Below are 19042 nucleotides of genomic sequence, written 5' to 3' on the forward strand. Positions count from 1 at the left end.
AAGTGACCCGCCCAAGGTCACGCAGCAGACAAGCGGCGGAGCGCTGCGCGAAGCACAGGCAAGATTACAAAAATAAGAGAGTTGGAGGACGCCTTCCCTGCCCGCCACGAGCTTCCTTTCTTGGTTTGCATCCGAAAGGAAAAGTCACAGAGAGGTTGGGCAATAAGGGAAGGCGACCGCCGTGCTGTACGCAATATAACGGACAGCCACAAAAATCTGTTAACGGCCCCGAATAACGAATTAAACGGTGGGACCGAGGAGCACAAGGAGTTGGCAGGTCGGGTCTCCGTTTGGGCCGGTGACAGACGACCGCGTTGACTTTCTAAAACTTCCGTTTTCCCCTGGGACGAGAGTACGAGCTTCGCCTAAAGGGTGTTGCCGGTCACGCCGGCCGAACCGACTCCGGGAATCCGGCCCCCGCCCTCTGCCTTCCAGAGGTCCTTCGGGATGACAACAACAATAACAACAACAATAATAACTGTGGGATTTGTTAAGCGCTTACTACGCGCCGGGCACTGTGCTAACAACTGAAGTAGACGGGTGTCCATACCCGGTGATTGGGTTAGACACGGTCCCAGAACCACCTGGAGCTCCCAGTTTTATTCCTTGTTTTACAGGTGATGTCACTGAGAGACGGAGAAAGGTCACACAGCAGATGAGTGACGGCGCCGGGATTAGAACCCAGGTCCTTCGGACTCCCGGGCCTGTGCTCTAGCCGCCAGGCCACCCTGCTGCACATTATCACCAGGGAAAACATGGAAAACCAACCGGCCGGGGATGTGACGCTCTGCCCCGGGACCTCACCTCCTTCTCTCTTTCCTCTTATACTAGTCACTGTTAGGCACTTAACGAATTAATTAACGACGGTATTTAAGCGCTTCCTATGTGCCAAGCACTGTTCTAAGCGCTGGGGGGGATGCAGGGTCATCAGGTTGTCCCACGTGGGGCTCCCGGTCTTCATCCCCATTTTACAGATGAGGTCACTGAGGCCCAGGGCAGTGAAGCGACTTGGCCGAAGTCACCCCGCTGACCAGCGGCGGAGCCGGGATTCGAACCCTGTATCTCCCCCAGCGCTTGGAACAGCTTGGGAGTCAGAGGGTGTGGGTTCCAATCCGGATCAGCCACTTGTCAGCGGGGTGGCTTTGGCCAAGTCGCTTCACAACGACCAACATTAGTACTATGAAAATGGGGATGCAGACTGGGAGCCTCACGTGGGACCCCCTGATGGCCCTCCATCTCCCCCAGCGCTTAGCACAGCGCTCGGCACAGAGTAAGCGCTTCACCAAGACCAACATTATTATTCTTATTCACTTCTCTGGGCCTCAGTGCCCTCCTCTGTCAAATGGGGATGCAGACTGGGAGCCCCACGTGGGACCACCTGATGACCCTGCCTCTCCCCCAGCGCTTAGCACAGTGCTCTGCACAGAGTAAGCGCTTCACCAAGACCAACATTATTATTGTTATTCACTTCTCTGGGCCTCAGTGACCTCCTCTGTCAAATGGGGATGCAGACTGGGAGCCCCACGTGGGACCACCTGATGACCCTGCCTCTCCCCCAGCGCTTAGCACAGTGCTCTGCACAGAGGAAGCGCTTCACCAAGACCAACATTATTATTATTATTGCTATTATCATGAGGACCCTCCCCGCCGGCCGTGTGGGTGGGGGCGGGCGGGTCCCTCGGCGTCCCCGGCGCGGGGGCGATGGATGAGGGTGATCGATGGGGGGGGAGGGGGGGGGCGGTCGCTAGGGTTACCGAGGCGGGGGCGCGTCGACGGGGCCGAGGCCCGCGGGCCGCCCGAGCTGCGGCTCCATGGCGGGGGCGGGGGCGGGGCTCAGCGGGCCGGGCCTCGGCCGCCCCCGGATCCTCGTCCTCCCTCCGGCCTCCTCGTCCTCCTCGTCCTCCTCATCCTCCGCCGGCCGCCAAGGAACAAGGGACAAGGGACAAGGGACAAGGGCCGGGCTGAGGCGCCACCGGCCGCCCCGGGACACGTCACCGCCCCACTGCGCCTGCGCCCCCCCGCCCCGCCGCCGCACTGCGCCTGCGCCGCCCGGCCCCCCCCCCCGCCGCACTGCGCCTGCGCCCCCCCGTCCCCGCCGTACTGCGCCTGCGCCCCCCGCCGCGCGCGCGCCGGAAGTGACGTGAGGCCCCCCCGGGCGCAACGCCCCCTGCCGACACACGCCACCCCTCGTGCGTTCCCTTATTCACTCCCATTCAGTCATTCATTCGTTCGTTCGTTCATTCATTCGTTCATGCCTGCATCGCTCATTCACTCATTCATTCGCTCATTCATTCGCTCATTCACTCATTCATTCGTTCATTCATTCATCCATTCGCTCATTCGTTCATTCACTCATTCACTCATTCATTCGGTCATTCATTCATTCATTCGCTCATTCGTTCATTCACTCATTCATTCGTTCATTGATTAATTCGCTCATTCACTCATTCAGTTATTCACACTCATTCTCACTTATTCACGCTCATTCCCACTTATTCACTCCTGTTCATTCATTCATCTATTCACTCTCATTCCTTCGCTCATTCATTCTTTCAGTCGCTCATTCACTCATTCACTCTCATTCATTCATTCGTCCAGTCATTCATTTTCTCATTCACTCCCATTCATTCATTCATTCACTCATTCATTCATTTTCTCGTTCACTCATTCCCTCCCATTCATTCCCTCACTCATTCACTCATTCATTCATTGAGTCGCATGCATTCATCCACTCACTCATCGTTCACTCATTCCCGTATTCACTCATTCATTCATTCATTCGCATATTCACTCATTCGTTCACTCACTCATTCATTTACTCATCCATTCATTCGTTCAACCAAATTTATTGAGCACTTACTGGGTGCAGAACACTGGACTAAGCGCGCGGAATGCGCAGTTGGGCTACAGATAGCGGCCATCCCTGCCCCACAACGGGCTCACCGTCTAGAAGGGTCGTGATGGCGCTCGTTCACTGGGGGCCAAGCACTGTTCTAAGCGCTGGTGATGAGGGTATCTGTGAAGCGCTTACTATGTGCCAAGCACTGTTCTAAACACTGCAGATGAGGGTGCCTGTGAAACCCTTACTATGTGCCAAGCACTGTCCTAAGCCCTGGGGGCAGATACAAGTTAATCTCGTCTTTAGAAGCGGCGGGGCTCAGTGGAAAGAGCCCGGGCTTGGGCGTCAGAGGTCCCGAGTTCTAATCCCGGCTCTGCCGCTTGTCTGCAGTGTGACCTTGGACAAGCCACTTCTCTGAGCCTCAGTTCCCTCATCTGTAAAATGAGGACAAAGCCTGTGAACCCCACGTGGGACCACCCGATGACCTTGGATCTCCCCCGGCGCTTAGAACAGTGCTTGCCGCATAGGAAGCGTTTCACAGATTCCATTGTTATCATTGTTATTATTATATCGCCCTTTCCCAAGCGCTTAGTACGGTGCTTCGCACCCGGTCAGTGCTCCATAAATACGATCGAATGAATGGCTGGACGCAGTCTCCCTGTCCCACATGAGGCTCACGGTCTTTATTCATTCGATTGTATTTATTGAGCGCTTACTATGTGCCGAGCACTGTACTAAGCGCTTGGAATGGACAGATCGGTAACGGAATCTATTTTCCCGTTGAGGGAACCGAGGCCTAGAGGAAGTGAAACGACTTGCTCAAGGTCACGCAGCAGACAGACTGAGCTCCCCCTTTTTCCCTCTGCTCCGTCTCTGCTCCCCCTCTGCTCCTCCCCCTCTCCTTCCCCTCAGCACCGTGCTCATTTGTCTATATTTTTATGACCGTATTTATTTTGTTAATGAGGTGCACATCCCCTTGATTCTATTTATCGTGCTGATGTTGTTTTTGTCCGTCTGTCTCCCCCCACTAATAATGTTGGTATTTGTTAAGCGCTTACTATGGGCCGAGCACTGTTCTAAGCGCTGGGGGAGACACAGGGGATTCAGGTGGTCCCGCGTGGGGCTCACGGTCTTCACCCCCATTTTACAGATGAGGTCCAGAGAAGTGAAGTGACTCGCCCACAGTCACGCGGCTGACAAGTGGCCGAGCCGGGATTCGAACCCACGACCTCTGACTCCCAAGCCTGGGCTCTTTCCGCTGAGCCACTGCGAGCCCGTCATTGGGCAGCGATGGTCTCTACCTGTTGCCGAATTGTCCGTTCCAAGCGCATAGTCCAGTGTTCTGCACATAACGTTGGTATTTGTTAAGCGCTTACTATGTGCCGCGCACTGTTCTAAGCGCCGGGGTAGACCCAGGGGAATCAGGTTGTCCCACGTGGGGCTCACAGTCTTCATCCCCATTTTACAGATGAGGGAATTGAGGCACGGAGAAGTGAAGTGACTCGCCCACAGTCACACAGCCGACAAGTGGCAGAGCCGGGATTCGAACTCATGAGCCCTGACTCCAAAGCCCGTGCTCTTTCCACTGAGCCACGCTGCTTAAGCGCTCAATAAATACTATTGAATGAATGAATGAATGAACAGGCGGCAGAGGCGGGATTAGAACCCAGATCCTCCTGACGCCCAGGCAGTGGAGGCCTCCTGGGTGCAGACCCCGGAATGGCCGCTAGGGGGACATGCAAGAAAAGCGGACGGAATCACGGCCTTGGACCAGCCTTTTTTTATGCTACTTGTTAAGCGCTTACTTTATAATAAAAATAATAATAACAACAAGAAGAATAATGTTTTGGTATTTGTTAAACGCTCACTAGGTGCCAAGCACTGTTCTAAGCGCTGGGGGAGATCCAAGGTCATCAGGTGGCCCCACGTGGGGCTCACAGTCTTCATCCCCATTTGACAGATGAGGTCAGGGAGGCACAGAGAATAATAATAATAATAATAATAATCATGATGGTATTTGTTAAGCTCTTATTAGGTGCCAAGCACTGTTCTAAGCGCTGGGAGAGATCCAAGGTCATCAGGTGGACACAGGTGAGGCTCACAAAAGCAGCACGGCTCAGTGGAAAGAGCCTGGGCTTCGGAGTCAGAGGTCATGGGTTCGACTCCCGGATCTGTCACTTGTCAGCTGGGTGACCGTGGGCGAGTCACTTCACTTCTCTGGGCCTCAGTTCCCTCATCTGTCAAATGGGGATGAAGACCGGGAACCCCACGTGGGACAACCTGATGACCCTGTATCTCCCCCAGTGCTTAGAACAGTGCTCTGCACATAGTAAGCGCTTAACAAATACCAACATTATTATCCCCATTTGATAGATGAGGTCAGGGAGGCACAGAGAATAATAATAATAATGATAGTCATGATGGTATTTGTTAAGCGCTTATTAGGTGCCAAGCACTGTTCTAAGCACTGGGGGAGATCCAAGGTCATCAGGTGGACCCACGTGGGGCTCACAGTCTTCATCCCCATTTGACAGATGAGGGCACGGAGGCACAGAGAATAATGATAATAATAATAATAATGGTATTTGTTAAGCGCTTATTAGGTGCCAAGCACCGTTCTAAGCGCTGGGGGAGATCCAAGGTCATCAGGTTGTCCCACGTGGGGCTCAGTCTTCATCCCCATTTGGCAGATGAGGTCACTGGGGCACAGAAAATAATAACAATAATGGCGGTATTTGTCAAGTGCTTATTAGGTGCCAAGCACTGTTCTAAGCACTGGGGGAGATCCAAGGTGATCAGGTTGTCCCACCTGGGGCTCACCGTTTTAATCCCCATTTTCCAGAGGAGGCAATTGAGGCACAGAGAAATTAAGTGACTCGCCCAAAGTCACACAGCTGGCAAGCGGCGGAGCCGGGATTAGAACCCATGACCTCTGATTCCCAAGCCAGGCTCTTTCCACTGAGCCACGCTGACTTTCCAGATGAGGTCACTGAGGCCCAGAGAAGTGAAGTGACTTGCCCAAAGTCACACAGCTGACAGGTGACAGGGCGGGGATTAGAACTCACGACCCCTGACTCCCAAGCCCGGGCTCTTTCCACTAAACATCTATTGAGCACTTCCTATGTGCAGAACACTCTACTAAGCGCCTGGGAGAGTCAGCAGACCTGTTCCCTGACCACAGTGAGTTTACCTGGGGCCAGACACTGTACTCGGCACTGGGATAAATCACTTACTGAGTAGAGAGCACTGTACTAGACACTTGGGAGAGTATGGGTTCAAATCCCGGCTCGGCCATTTGTCAGCCGTGTGACTTTGGGCAAGTCACTTAACTTCTCGGTGCCTCAGTTCCCTCATCTGTAAAATGGGGATTAAGACCGTGAGCCCCACGTGGGACAACCCGATTCCCCTGTGTCTACCCCAGCGCTTAGAACGGTGCTCGGCACAGAGTAAGCGCTTAACAAATACCAACATTATTATTATTATTATTATTGTTACAATAGAACAGGGTTGGAGGACCCATTCCATGCCCACAGACTAGGGACTAAATGCAAGATAATCGAGCGCTTAGTACAGCGCTTTGCACCCCATAAGCGCTCAATAAATTTCGATCGAAGGATAATAATAATAAAAAAATAACGTCGGTATTTGTTAAGCGCTTACTACGTGCCGAGCACTGTTCTAAGCGCTGGGGCAGATACAGGATAATCAGGTCGTCCCACGTGGGGCTCAGTCTTCATCCCCATTTTACAGATGAGGGAACCGAGGCCCAGAGAAGTGAAGTGACTCGCCCAGAGTCACACAGCTGGCGGAGCCGGGATACGAACCCGTGACCTCTGACTCCTAAGCTCGGGCCCTTTCCACTGAGCCACGCTGCTTCAGTAGTAATCCGGTTAGACCCAGTCCCTGTCCCACACGGGGCTCACGGTCTTGATCCCCGTTTTACAGACGCGGTAACCGAGGCCCAGAGAAGTGAAGTGACTTGCTCAAGGTCACACGGCAGACAAGCGGTGGAGGCAGAATTCAGGCCCTTGCTCTTCCCACTAGGCCACGCTGCTTCTCGTGTTTTGCAAGTCCGTTAGGCATCGTGGAAGATTTAAATCTACGCCGGACGGGGATCGTCTCCATCTGATGGCGAATTGTACTTTCCGAGCGCTTAGTCCAGCGCTCTGCACACAGTAAGCGCTCAATAAATACGACTGAATGAACGAATGAACGAACGCAGCGGAGTTAGAACTGAGGTGGTGATTGAGACGGCACGAGGGGAGAGAGGGGAGGAATTCATCCGGAGAGATTTCCTGGAGGAGGTGTCATTTTAGCAGGTCTCTGAAGGGACGGAGAGTCAACCGGTGTTAAGCGCTTAGTACAGTGCTTAGCACAGAGCCAGTCTCAGGAAACACGACCGAATGAACCATTCTCTGCCCATAACCGACCAGGGCGGCTGCATTCCAACCTCCGGCGCTGTAGGCTGGGGATATGTCGGGATCTCCCGCTTGACTATCCTACGTTGCCATTTAATAATAATAATAATGGTAATAATAACGATAATTGCGGTATTTATTAAGTGCCAGGCACCGTCCAAAGAGCAGGGACGGATACGAACAAAATCAGGTGGGGCCCAGTCCCTGTCCCACGCGGGGCTCACGACCTTCATCCTCATTTTCCAGATGAGGAAACTGAGGCCCAGAGAAGTGAAGTGACTGGCCCCAAATCACACAGCAGACGAGTGGCGGGGCCGGGATTAGAACCCACGACTTCGCAGCTCCCGGGCCCGTGCTCCATCCACTAGGCTACGCCGCCTCTCACCCTGCTTCCCGTGCGCAGAACACTGTATTAATCTTTACCACCGAAGGCGATAGAGTTACGTCTGTAAAAACGCCCGCAAGTGTGGGTTTCACAGGACTTTACGCGAAGACCGTTCGGTTGATTCGCCCCAGTGGGGAAGCGTACGGTGCCTGGGACGTAGTAAGCGCTTACCAAATAGCGTTAAAAAACCACAACAGCAACAACACGAAGATATTGCTGGGGGTTAAGGTGAGAGAACAGAGAGAGACCCCGGGAGGAAGCCTGGAAGCAGCGTGGCCTAATGGCTAGAACCCGGGCCCGGGAGTGAGAAGGGCCTGGATTCTGATCCTGCTCCGCCGCTTCTCCGCTGCGTGCGGCAAGTCACTTGGCGCCTCAGCGACCTCATCTGTAAAATGGGGATGAAGACCGTGAGCCCCAGGTGGGACAGGGTCCGGGTCCGACCAGCAGTGCGGCTCAGTGGAAAGAGCACGGGCTCGAGAGTCAGAGGTCATGGGTTCGACTCCCGGCTCCGCCACTTGTCGGCTGGGGGACCGTGGGCAAGTCACTTCACTTCTCTGGGCCTCAGCGACCTCATCTGGAAAATGGGGATTAACCGTGAGCCCCCCCGTGGGACGACCTGATGACCCCGTATCTCCCCCGGCGCTTAGAACGGTGCTCTGCGCATAGTAAGCGCTTAACAAGTACCAACATCATTATTATTATTATTATCTTTTATTTACCCCGGTCCTTAGTAACGATGAGGATGATGATGACGACGGCATTCGTTAAGCGCTTACTATGTGCCGAGCACTGTACTAAGCTCTGGGGTAGACGCAGAATAATGAGATTGGACACGGTCTCCATGCCAGTACAGTTCCTGGCACATGGTAAAGTGCTAAACAATTACCAGTAAAAACAACAACAAAAAACTAATCTCGCTGGGGGTGACGGGGAGAAATCAACTGTGTTCATTCATTCAATCGTATTTATTGAGCGCTTACTACGTGCAGAGCACTGTCCTAAGCGCTTGGAATGGACAATTCGGCAATAGATAGAGACAATCCCCGCCCGACGACGGGCTCGCCGTCTAAACGGGGGAGACCGGCGACAAAACAAACTGTGTTCTCCAGAGAGACTGGGTACAGCTCGTGGCAGGCAGGGAACGTGTCTGTCTATTTTTATGGCGTCCTCTCCCAAGCGCTTAGCGCAGTGCTCTTCCCATTCAGCGCTCAATAAATGCGATCGAGTGAACTGACGGCACCAGCATCCCTCCTGTCTCACAAGCCCGACGCCTTGGCGTGATCCCCGACTCCTCTCTCTCATATTCAACCCACATATTCAAGCCACTCCTAAATCCTGTCAGTTCTACCTTCGCACCATCGCTAAACTCCACCCCTTTTCTCTCCATCCAAACCGCTGCGCCACTGATGCGAGCCCTAATCCTCTCCCGCCTTGATTACTGGAAAGAGCCCGGGCTTGGGAGTCCGAGGTCACGGCTTCGAATCCCGGCTCTGCCACTTGTCAGCTGGGTGACTGCGGGCGAGCCACTTAACTTCTCTGGGCCCTCAGTTACCTCATCTGTAAAAGGCGTTTAAGACCGTGAGCCTCACGTGGGACAGGCTGACGACCCTGCATCTCCCCCAGCGCTTAGAAGAGTGCTCTGCACCTAGTAAGCGCTTCACAGATACCAACATTATTATTACTGTATCAGCCGCCTGGCCGACCTCCCCGCCTCCTGTCTCTCCCCCGTCCAGTCCACACCTCACTCTGCTGCCCGGATCATTTTCCATCAGAAACGTTCAGATCAGGCCCCCTCACCGCTCGAGAACCTCCGGTGGTTGCCCGTCCACCTCCGCATCAAACAAAAACTCCTCACCGTCGGCTTTAAAAGCCGTCCATCCCCTCGCCCCCTCCTACCTCGCCTCGCTACTCTCCTACTCCAACCCAGCCCGCACACTTCGTCCCTCTAATGCCAACCTTCTCGCTGCACCTCCATCTCGTCTACCTCGCCACCGACCTCTCGCCCGCGTCCTACCTCTATCCTGGGACGCCCTCCCTCCTCCTATCACACAGATGATTGCTCTCCCCCACTTCAAAGCCTTATTGGAGGCCCATCTCCTCCAAGAAGCCTTCCCTGACTGAGCCCTCCTCTTCTCCCACTCCCTCCTGCGTGGCCCTGACACGTTCCCTTCATTCACAATAATAACGTCGGTATTGGTTAAGCGCTCACTATGTGCCGAGCACCGTTCTAAGCGCTGGGGGAGACACGGGGGAATCAGGATGTCCCACGTGGGGCTCACGGTCTTCATCCCCGTTTTACAGATGAGGTCACTGAGGCCCAGAGAAGTGAAGTGACTCGCCCACGGTCACACAGCTGACAAGGGGCAGAGCCGGCATTCGAACCCATGACCTCTGACTCCAAAGCCCGGGCTCTTTCCACTGAGCCAAGCTGCTTCCCTAATTCTCCCTCCCAGCCCCGCAGCACATTGTATATATATAAAAATATATATTCATTCACTCAATAGAATTTATTGAGCGCTTACTATGTGCAGAGCACTGTACTAAGCGCTTGGAATGTGCAATTCGGCAACAGATAGAGACAATTCCTGTTCACGGTCTGAACGGTGTGTACGTGTATACACGCGCACACACATACTTATATATGTAGAAGTGATTTATTTATGTGTATTGATGTCCATCCCCCCCTCTAGACTGTGAGCTCGCTGTGGTCAGGGAATATAATGAATAATAATAATTTGGGTATTTGTTAAGCGCTTACTATGTGCCAGGCACTGTTCTAAGCACTGGGGCAGCTACAGGGTGATCAGGTCGTCCCACGTGGGGCTCACAGTCTTCATCCCCACTTTCCAGATTAGGTCACTGAGGCGCAGAGAAGTGACGTGACTTGCCCAGAGTCACACAGCTGAGAAGTGGCGGAGCGGAGATTAGAACCCACGACCACTGACTCCCACGTCCGGGCTCTTTCCACCGAGCCACGCTGCTTGTCAACGTGTCTGTTTGTTGCTCTGTTGTCCTCTCCCAAGCGCTTAGTGCAGCGCTTTGCACACGGTCAGCGCTCAGTGCATGCCACTGAATGAACGGATGAATACGACTGAATGAGCGGATGGAAGCGATCGGGCTCGGAAATCAGAAGACGGTCCCGCGGGTGGCCGGCTCGTTTGGGTTTCTGCCCCGGGTCCCGCGGTGCCAAGCCAAGCCGTTTCCGCGGCTCGGCCCCCGTCCCGCCATCCCAGCCACGCGCGCCCCGGCCGGGCCTTCGTCGAACGGCGGACGATCTCTCCGGACCCCGGGGCAGCCCCGTTAAGGATCCATTCCTCCCTCTCCTTGGTTAATTTTGGGTGACATCTGGGGGCGGGAGGGGCGGAGCGGTGGGGATTTCCACCGAAACAAGGCCAAGGAGATGAAAGGGCCTTTGAGTTCCTTTTTCGGTGAAACGTATGACTTGTCCTCGAGAAGGGGAAGAGGCCCAACCCGTAGGTGATGAAAAAAACGGCCCAAATCACGGGAGGGGAACCACAGGCCCGGCTCTGAGCCGTTCACGCCTGAAGCTTCCCATCACTCGGCCCGGGGCCTTCCACGGGCTCGCAGGAAATTCCCTCCCCGCCCCATTTCCCACACAGAGCCACGGAGCCGGGACGGGGGGAACGGGACGTCTATTCCGCCCCGCGTCCTCCGCGGCATCCCGCCCGGGGAGACGGGGGTTCATGCGCTCGCTCGTGTTTATGGAGCGCTTACTGTGTGCAGAGCACCGGACTAAAGGCCTGGGAGAGCGCGCTACAACAGTAAACGGACACGTTCCTTGCCCACGGCGAGGTTACGACCTAGAGGGGCAGGGCGGTGACTCCCGTCCGATCGGTCGATCGATCCTGCGTATTTATTGAGCGCTTACTGTGGGAAGTACAATAGAAGGAGGTAACAGACCCGTTCCCGGCCATCCCACACCAGAACCAGAGCCAGGCCCAGGCTGCGAGTAGTAACCGTACTCTCCCAAATGCCCAATAATAATAATAATAATAATAATAATAATGACGGTATCTGTTAAACGCTTACCACGTGCCGAGCACTGTTCTAAGCGCTGCTCTGCACGCAGTAAGCGCTTGATAAATGCGTCTGAATGCGGTGCGGTATTTCTCAAGCGCTTACGGTGGGCCAGGCACTGTACTAAGCGCTGGGGTGGATACAAGCCGAACGGGTTTGGACACAGTTCCTATCCCTCGTGGGGCTCCCAGTCTTCATCCCCATTTTACAGATGAGGTCACTAGAGGCACAGAGAAGGGAAGTGACTTCCCCTAGGCCACGCAGCAGATAAGTTCATTCGTTCATCCATCCAGTCGTACTTATTGAGCGCTTACTGGGTGCAGAGCACCGGACTAAGCGCTGGGAATGAACAATTCGGCAACAGATGGAGACCATCCCCGCCCAGCAACGGGCTCCCAGTCTAAACGGGGAGACAGACAACAAAACGAAACAAGTAGTCTAGAGAAGCAGGGTGGCTCAGCGGAAAGAGCCCGGGCTTGGGAGTCAGAGGTCATGGGTTCGAATCCCGGCTCTGCCACTTGTCAGCTGTGTGACTGTGGACGAGTCACTTCACTTCTCTGGGCCTCGGTTCCCTCATCTGCAAAATGGGGATTAACTGTGGGCCCCAAGTGGGACAACCTCACTGCCCTGTATTTACCCCAGCGCTTAGAACAGTGCTCTGCACGTAGTAAGCGCTTAACAAATATCAACATTATTATTATTTTTATTAAGTAGTCTGGCGTCAATGCCATCAAGGTAAATCGAAGCCTAGATCTCCGGGTCGCCCCAGGACACCTCAGGACTCCCCTCCAGCTTGACTTCTTCCACCTGGGGGTCTGGCAGGTGAGGAGAGGAGGAAGAGGCGGACCCCGGGGGCCAGGCAGGGGGACATTTCTTCTTCTAATGAGGGATCCGAATTAGAGCTTTTGCTCGAAACCAGATCTGTAAAGAGGAACCGTCCACTGGAAGTCTCTGAACAGTGACACGGGACATCCAGACCAAACTCTCTTTCACTTCCTTAGAGCTTTCACCACAAATCTGATTCCAGATCTACAAATCTGTGTCCAACCTGATTACCTTCTATCTACCCCCGGGCTCAGAACAGAGCTTGGCACGGTAGCAATGGCTAAACAAATACCATCCTAATAATCGTCGTTATTCTACTTAGGCAGGCATTCCACCTAGCCAGCTGACCCGCTCGTACTCTAACAGTAATAATGGAATTTGCTAAGGACTCGAGAGGTGCCAGGCACTGTACCAAGCACAAGATAATCGGGTTGGACACAGTCCCTGTCCCACCTGGGGGCTCACCGTCTTAATCCCCATTTTACAGACGAGGTAACTGAGGCACGGGTAAGTTAAGTGACTTGCTCGAGGTCCCGTGGCAGACGTGCGGAGGAGCCAGGACGCGTGCCCACATCCTCTGACTCCCGGGTCACACTACTTCTCGCCGCGTTTTGGGTTTTCAAATCATCGCCTTTCGTTCGTTTACTTATTCATTCATTCAGTCGCCTTCATTAAGCGCTTACTGGGTGCAGAGCACTCTACTAAGCGCTGGGGAGAGTACAATACAGCAGTAAACAGTGACATTCCCTGCCCACAAGGAGCTCAGGTTCAGAGAGTCAATTAACTGTTCTTTGCCTCCTCGTCTCTCTCTCTCCACGGAAACAGTGCATGTGTGTGCTTATGCGTGTCCAGTGCGTGTTCAGTGCGTGTTCAGTGTGTGTACTGTGTGGATTTCCCTTTCTTACGCTGTTTCAGTCAAGACGTTAAGCCGGCTCCTCCAAGTCCGCCCAGGGCAGCTTTGTAGATGGAGCTGTCGTTGGCAGTGTCCACTGGAAAGAGCACAGGCCTGGGAGTCGGAGGTCCTGGGTTCTCGTCCCCATCCCGCCGCTTGCCCGGCTGTGTGAAATGATTGGGCAAACCATTTAATTTTTCTCTGTGCCTCAGTTTCCTCATCTGTTAAATGGCGATTCAATCCCCGTGCTTCCTCCTGCTTAAACTGAGAGCCCCGTGGCGGACAGGGACCGTGTCCAACCCTATTATCTTCTATCTGCTCCAAGGCTCACTACTCGTCTGCTGTGCGGCCTTAGGGAAGTCACTTCGCTTCTCTGGGCCTCAGTTACCTCATCTGCAAAATGGGGATTGAGTCTGCGAGCCTCACGTGGGACGGGGTCCGTGTCCAACTCGATTTGCCTGTATCCACCCCAGCGCTTAGCACAGGGCCTGGCACCGAGTAAGCTCATTCAAGCGTATTTATTGAGCGCTTACCAAATGCCGCAATTATTACTATTACTCTGGCCACTGCCAAGAGAGTCCCTGAGCTCAATATCTATCAATCAATGGCATTTGTCAAGCGCTCACTGTGTGCAGAGCACTGTACTAAGTACGCACTTGGGAGAGTAATAATAATAATAATGGTATTCATTAAGCGCTTACTGTGTGCCGAGCACTGTTCTAAGCACTGGGGTTGATACAAGGTAATCAGGTTGACCCACTTGGTGCTCACAGTTTTAATCCCCATTTTACAGATGAGGTAACTGAGGCACAGAGAAGTGAAGTGATTTGCCCAAAGTCACACAGCTGATAAGTGGCGGAGCCGGGATGAGAACCCACGACCTCCGACTCCCAAGCCCGGGCTCTTGCCGCTAAGCCACGCTGTACCGAGTTGGTAGACGCGCTCCCTGACCACAACGAGCAATGAAGCCTGGAAAGTCGGCAAGGCTGTTGTGACGTTCACACCTGTGAGGTGAGGCCAAGTGGTTAGTTCGACGCTTCTTGGGGGACCCCGGAAAGTGTACCGGTGAGAATAACTGTGGTATTTGTTAAGCTCCTTGAGGGCAGGGGGTGTGTCGACCGACTCTTCTGCATTGCACTCTGCCAAGCGCTTAGTACAGAGCTCTGCATACAGTAGACGCTCAAAGAATACCATCGACCGACTATTTGTCTAAATGCTCGTCTTCCCTATTTCCTTCGCTCCCTTGCACGAGCTGCAGAGAGCTGCTGACGGAAGTCCAGATGTCAGCTCGACCCCATCCACCTCAACTTCATCCTTGCCCGCTTTAAACGCTGCCTTCTCTTCTTCCCAGCAACATTATTTCTTCATCCTTACCGATTCCCACGCCCGTTGCCCTCTCCAGTGGTTTCAGACGTTTAACTCCCTCCTCAACCCCCCGATTCCCCCAGCGGCCCCATCTCTTGCCCCTAATGACTTGGCCACGTCCTTTATTGAGAAAACTGAAACCATCAGGTATAATCTCCATAAAAACTCCCCTGCTCCTCTCCGGTTCCTCCCTCTTCCTGCCGCTTCTTCAATTCTCCCGTCTTTCCCGGCAGTATCTCCAGAGGAGATCTCCTGCCTCCTCTCAAAATCCACCCCCTCCACCTGCGCGTCCGACCCCATCCCTTCCCACCTTACCGAAGAACTCGGTCCCTCCTTTCTTCCCCCGCTGACTGCCATCTTCAACTGTTTGCTCTCCAGTGGCTTCTCCCCACCCGCTTTCAAAGATGCGCCCAGTTCCCTCTCCTATCCTAAAAGAACCCTCCCTTGATGCCACTGCTCCCTCCGGTCATCACCCCATCTCCCTCCTTCCTTTCCTCTCCAAACTCCTAGAGGGAGTCGTCTACACCGCTCTCTCCGCTTCCTCTCCTCCGGGTCTCTCCTTGACCCCCTCCAAGCTGGCTTCCGTCCTCTTCGCTCCACGGAAACCACCCTCTCAAAGGTCACCGGTGCCCTCCTTCTTGCCAAATCCACCATTCTTTACGCCATCCCAATCCTCCTCGACCTCTCAGCTGCCTTTGACACCGTGGACCGCCCCCTTCTCCTGGAAACATAACCCAACCTCGGCTTCACTGACACTGTCCTCCTCCTGGATCTCCTCCTACCTCTCTGGCTGCTTCTTCTCTTTTCCAGGGTCCCCTTCTGCCTCCCACCCCCTAAATGTGGGAGTCGGCTTCAGTTCTGGATTCCCTTCTCTTCTCCATCTCCATCCGCTCTCATGGACAACTCATTGCCTCCTATGACTTCAACTACCATCCCTTCACAGACGGTTCCCAGATCTACATCTCCAGCCCCGATCGCTTTCCTTCTCTGCAATCTCCCAACTCCTCCTGCCTTCGGGACACCTCTACTTGCATGTCTTGCCTTCGCCTCAGACTTAACATGTCCAAAATGGAACTCCTCATTTCTCACCCAAACTCTGCCTTCCCCAGACTTTCTCATCACTGTAGTCAGCCCCACCATCCTCTCGGTCTCACGGGCCCTTCTCTTGACTCATCTCTCTTATTCAACCCACATGTTCGATCTGTCACCAAATCCTGTCGGTTTAACCACACTGCTAAAATGTGCCCTTTCCTTTTCTTCCAAACCGCCGATCCCTTCGGTCCGAGCACTTTAACTTATCTCACCTTGATTACCGCATCAGCTTCCTCCCTGACTTCCCCGCCTCCTGTCTCTCCTCACTCCAGTCCATACTTCACTCCGCTGCTCGGATCATTTTTCTACAGAAACGTTCGGTCCGCGTCTCTCCGCCCTTCAAGAACCTCCAGCGGTTGCCCATCTACCTCCGCATTAAACAGAAATTCCTCATCACTGGCTTGAAAGCACTCAATCACTTTGCCCCGACCCTAGCTTACCTCACTGCTTTCCTACCACAACTCAGCCCGCGCACTTCGCTCCTCTAATGCCAACCTACTCCTCTATCTTGATCTCGTCTACCTCGCCTCCGACCTCTCGCCCACGTCCCGCCTCTGGCCTGGAACACCCTTCCTCTTTATATCTGACAGATGATCACTCTCCCCACCTTCAAAACCTTATTAAAAGCACATCTCCTCCAAGAGGCCTTTCCTGACTAAACCCTCATTTCCTCTTCTCCCGCTCCCTTCTGTGTCGCCCTGATTCGCTCGCTTTGTTCTCCCCCCATCTTAGTCCCACAGGACTTACGTACACGCCTCTAATTTATTTATTTATATTAATATCTGTCTCTCCCTCTAATCTGTCCCCTCTTTGTGGGCGGCTAATGTCTACCAACTCTCTTATATTGTACTTTCCCAAGAGCTTAATACAGAGCTCTGTTTACAGTGAGTTCTCAATGAATACAATTTATTGATTGATTGATCTCCTCCAACACAGCACCAAGGTAATAATAATAATGATAATTATGGTCTTTGTTAACTGTGGTATCTATCCACCTCGCCATGATGCTCCACAATACAAGATAAACGGTGCAAACACAGTCCCTGTCTCGCATGGGGCTCACAGTTTATATGGGAGGATGGGTTAGGAAAGCACTGCGGCCTTGTAGAAAGAGCACGGGCTTGGGAGTCAGAGGACCTGGGTTCTAATCCTGGCTCTGCCACTTGTCTGCTGTGTGACTTTGGCCAAGTCGCTTCACTTCTCCGAACACCACTTAACACATGGTAAGCGTGCAACAAATATAATCACGATAATGATAATAACAATAAAGATGCTGATAAGAAGGAAAACCATATCTGAACTGGTCTGGGTCCAAAATGGTCCAGGTTACTTAGTTCCCCACGAGGGGTGGAGTTAGCAGAAAAATACTATCCATAAAAAATAGAGTGTGAGGTTTGGTTACAGAGTCATAAGTGATTTGAGAAGGCGTCAGTTATGTCATTCTCCGAGGGTCATGGAAAATGTCCAGGTCCTGGCTAAACTCTCCCAAAACAGGACAGGTTTCTCTACTCAGACTGCTCGTTCACCCCCGACCACTGGGAAAGAGGGTACTCCAAACCACTGAGGAAGAAAGGGGCTCAACGATCTTCAGATCCACCGTACTATCATTATTTTCTCACAGGTGCTTGAAATCTTTGTCTCGCCTTGAACCGCAAGCTAGACGACAACAAGCCAGATCCCGCTCAGGGTATTTAAATACTCACCACATCCAAGATTGATCTGACGCAAATGCATCAGAGATAAGACGTCTGCTGGCCACGAAACACTGACTGTCTGGGAGATGACCGGACTTTACCGTCCTTCTCAGGAGGGAAGATTTCAGAAACCAGCATCACTCCCCCAAAATCAAATTAAGGAAATCAAATCAAGGAACTCGCGCGACAGGTGGGAAGATAACAATTATAATTGCGGTATTTGTTAAACGCTTATTTCGTGACAAGAACTGTCCTGAGCCCTGGGGTAGGGACAAGAAAATCAGGTTAGACACAGTCCCCGTCTCACATGGACTGTCACCAAAACCTGTCGGTTCAACTTTCTTACCACGTCGCTAAAATGTGACTTTTCCTTTCCATTCAAGCTGTTACCACATTGATCCAAGCACTTATCCTATCCCACCTTGATTAACTGCTTCAGCTTCTCGCTGACCTCCCTGCCTCTTGTCTCTCTCCACTCCAGTCCAGACTTCACCCCGTTGCCCGGATGATTTTTCTACAAAAATCTTCAGTCCACGCTTCCCCACGAACCTCCGGTGGTTGCCCGTCTACCTCCGCATCAAACAGAAACTCCTTATTATTGGCTTTAAATCACTCAATCGCCCGCTCCTAGCTTCCCTCACTGGTTTCCTACTACAACTCAGCCCTAAGTAGGAGAACGGGCATTAATAATGGTGGTATTTGTTAAGCGCTTACTATGTGCCAAGCACTGTTCTAAGCGCTGGGGGGATACAAGGTGATCAGGTCGGCCCACGTGGGGCTCACGGTTTTTAATCCCATGTTACAGATGAGGGAACTGAGGCACAGAGAAGTGAAGTGACTTGTCCACAGTCACACTGCTGTGACGGATTAGATCCCGTGACCTCTGACTCCCAAGCCCGGGCTCTTTCCACCGGGCCACGTTGCTTCTCTAATCCCCATTTTACAGAAGAGGAAACCGAGGAGGTCGGTGACTTGCCCGAGGTCACAGAGCAGGCAGACGACAGAGACGGGATAAGAACCCAGGTCCCCTGACTCCCGGGCCTCTGATCTTTCCACTAGGTCACGCGACTGTTCTTTGAACATCCCACCGCCATGTGGTATTATTCGAAGCTGGGCCTCGCTTTGTCTTTAAATCATTTATTCTACTCCGTCAGTCAGCCTGTACCCACTTCAGTTGGGTTAGGGGTTGTGAGGCGGGGAGGATGGTGGTTCTTTCTCCCGTCATCACCATCTTCAAGAAGAAAGGCAAAAGATCTGATGGCGGCCGTTATAGAGGCATGGCGATCTGTTAGACAGTATTATGTATTGAGCATCTACTATGGGCAGAGACTGAGGGCCAGGGAAAGTACAATAGCATGGCCTAGTGGCTAGAGTCCCCTCTCAGGGTCGCAGCTGGAGAGTTTCCAGTCCTCTACCAGTCACGACTAGGGGAGGAGGAATCAAGCAGAGTCCCGTCCATTCCATTCCTAGCTTGGGCAGTGGCTAGCGAGGGGA

The 19042-nt window shown here is 53.1% G+C and overlaps 1 protein-coding gene across 4 annotated transcripts in view; it reads right to left on the reverse strand.

The window, feature by feature from the left end:
- The window catches only part of SLC30A5 (solute carrier family 30 member 5), a 33149-nt gene extending 31142 nt beyond the window's left edge, over window positions 1-2007 (reverse strand). Inside the window, exon 1 of one of the 4 annotated variants that reach the window (XR_003762402.2) lies at window positions 1755-1840. Coding sequence is in view for 3 of the 4 variants with exons in the window: in XM_039911380.1 (XP_039767314.1) it covers window positions 1755-1813 (59 nt within the window). In the remaining variant the exon portion in view is untranslated. Of the gene's footprint in view, window positions 1-1754 lie in introns of all 4 variants that reach the window. The other 3 variants (XM_039911380.1, XM_029073414.2, XM_039911383.1) reach the window with 3 other exon arrangements.
- Between the last annotated feature and the right edge of the window lie 17035 nt (window positions 2008-19042).

This window comes from Ornithorhynchus anatinus, chromosome 1 (genome assembly GCF_004115215.2).
Source record: "Ornithorhynchus anatinus isolate Pmale09 chromosome 1, mOrnAna1.pri.v4, whole genome shotgun sequence".
Lineage (NCBI taxonomy): Eukaryota > Metazoa > Chordata > Mammalia > Monotremata > Ornithorhynchidae > Ornithorhynchus > Ornithorhynchus anatinus.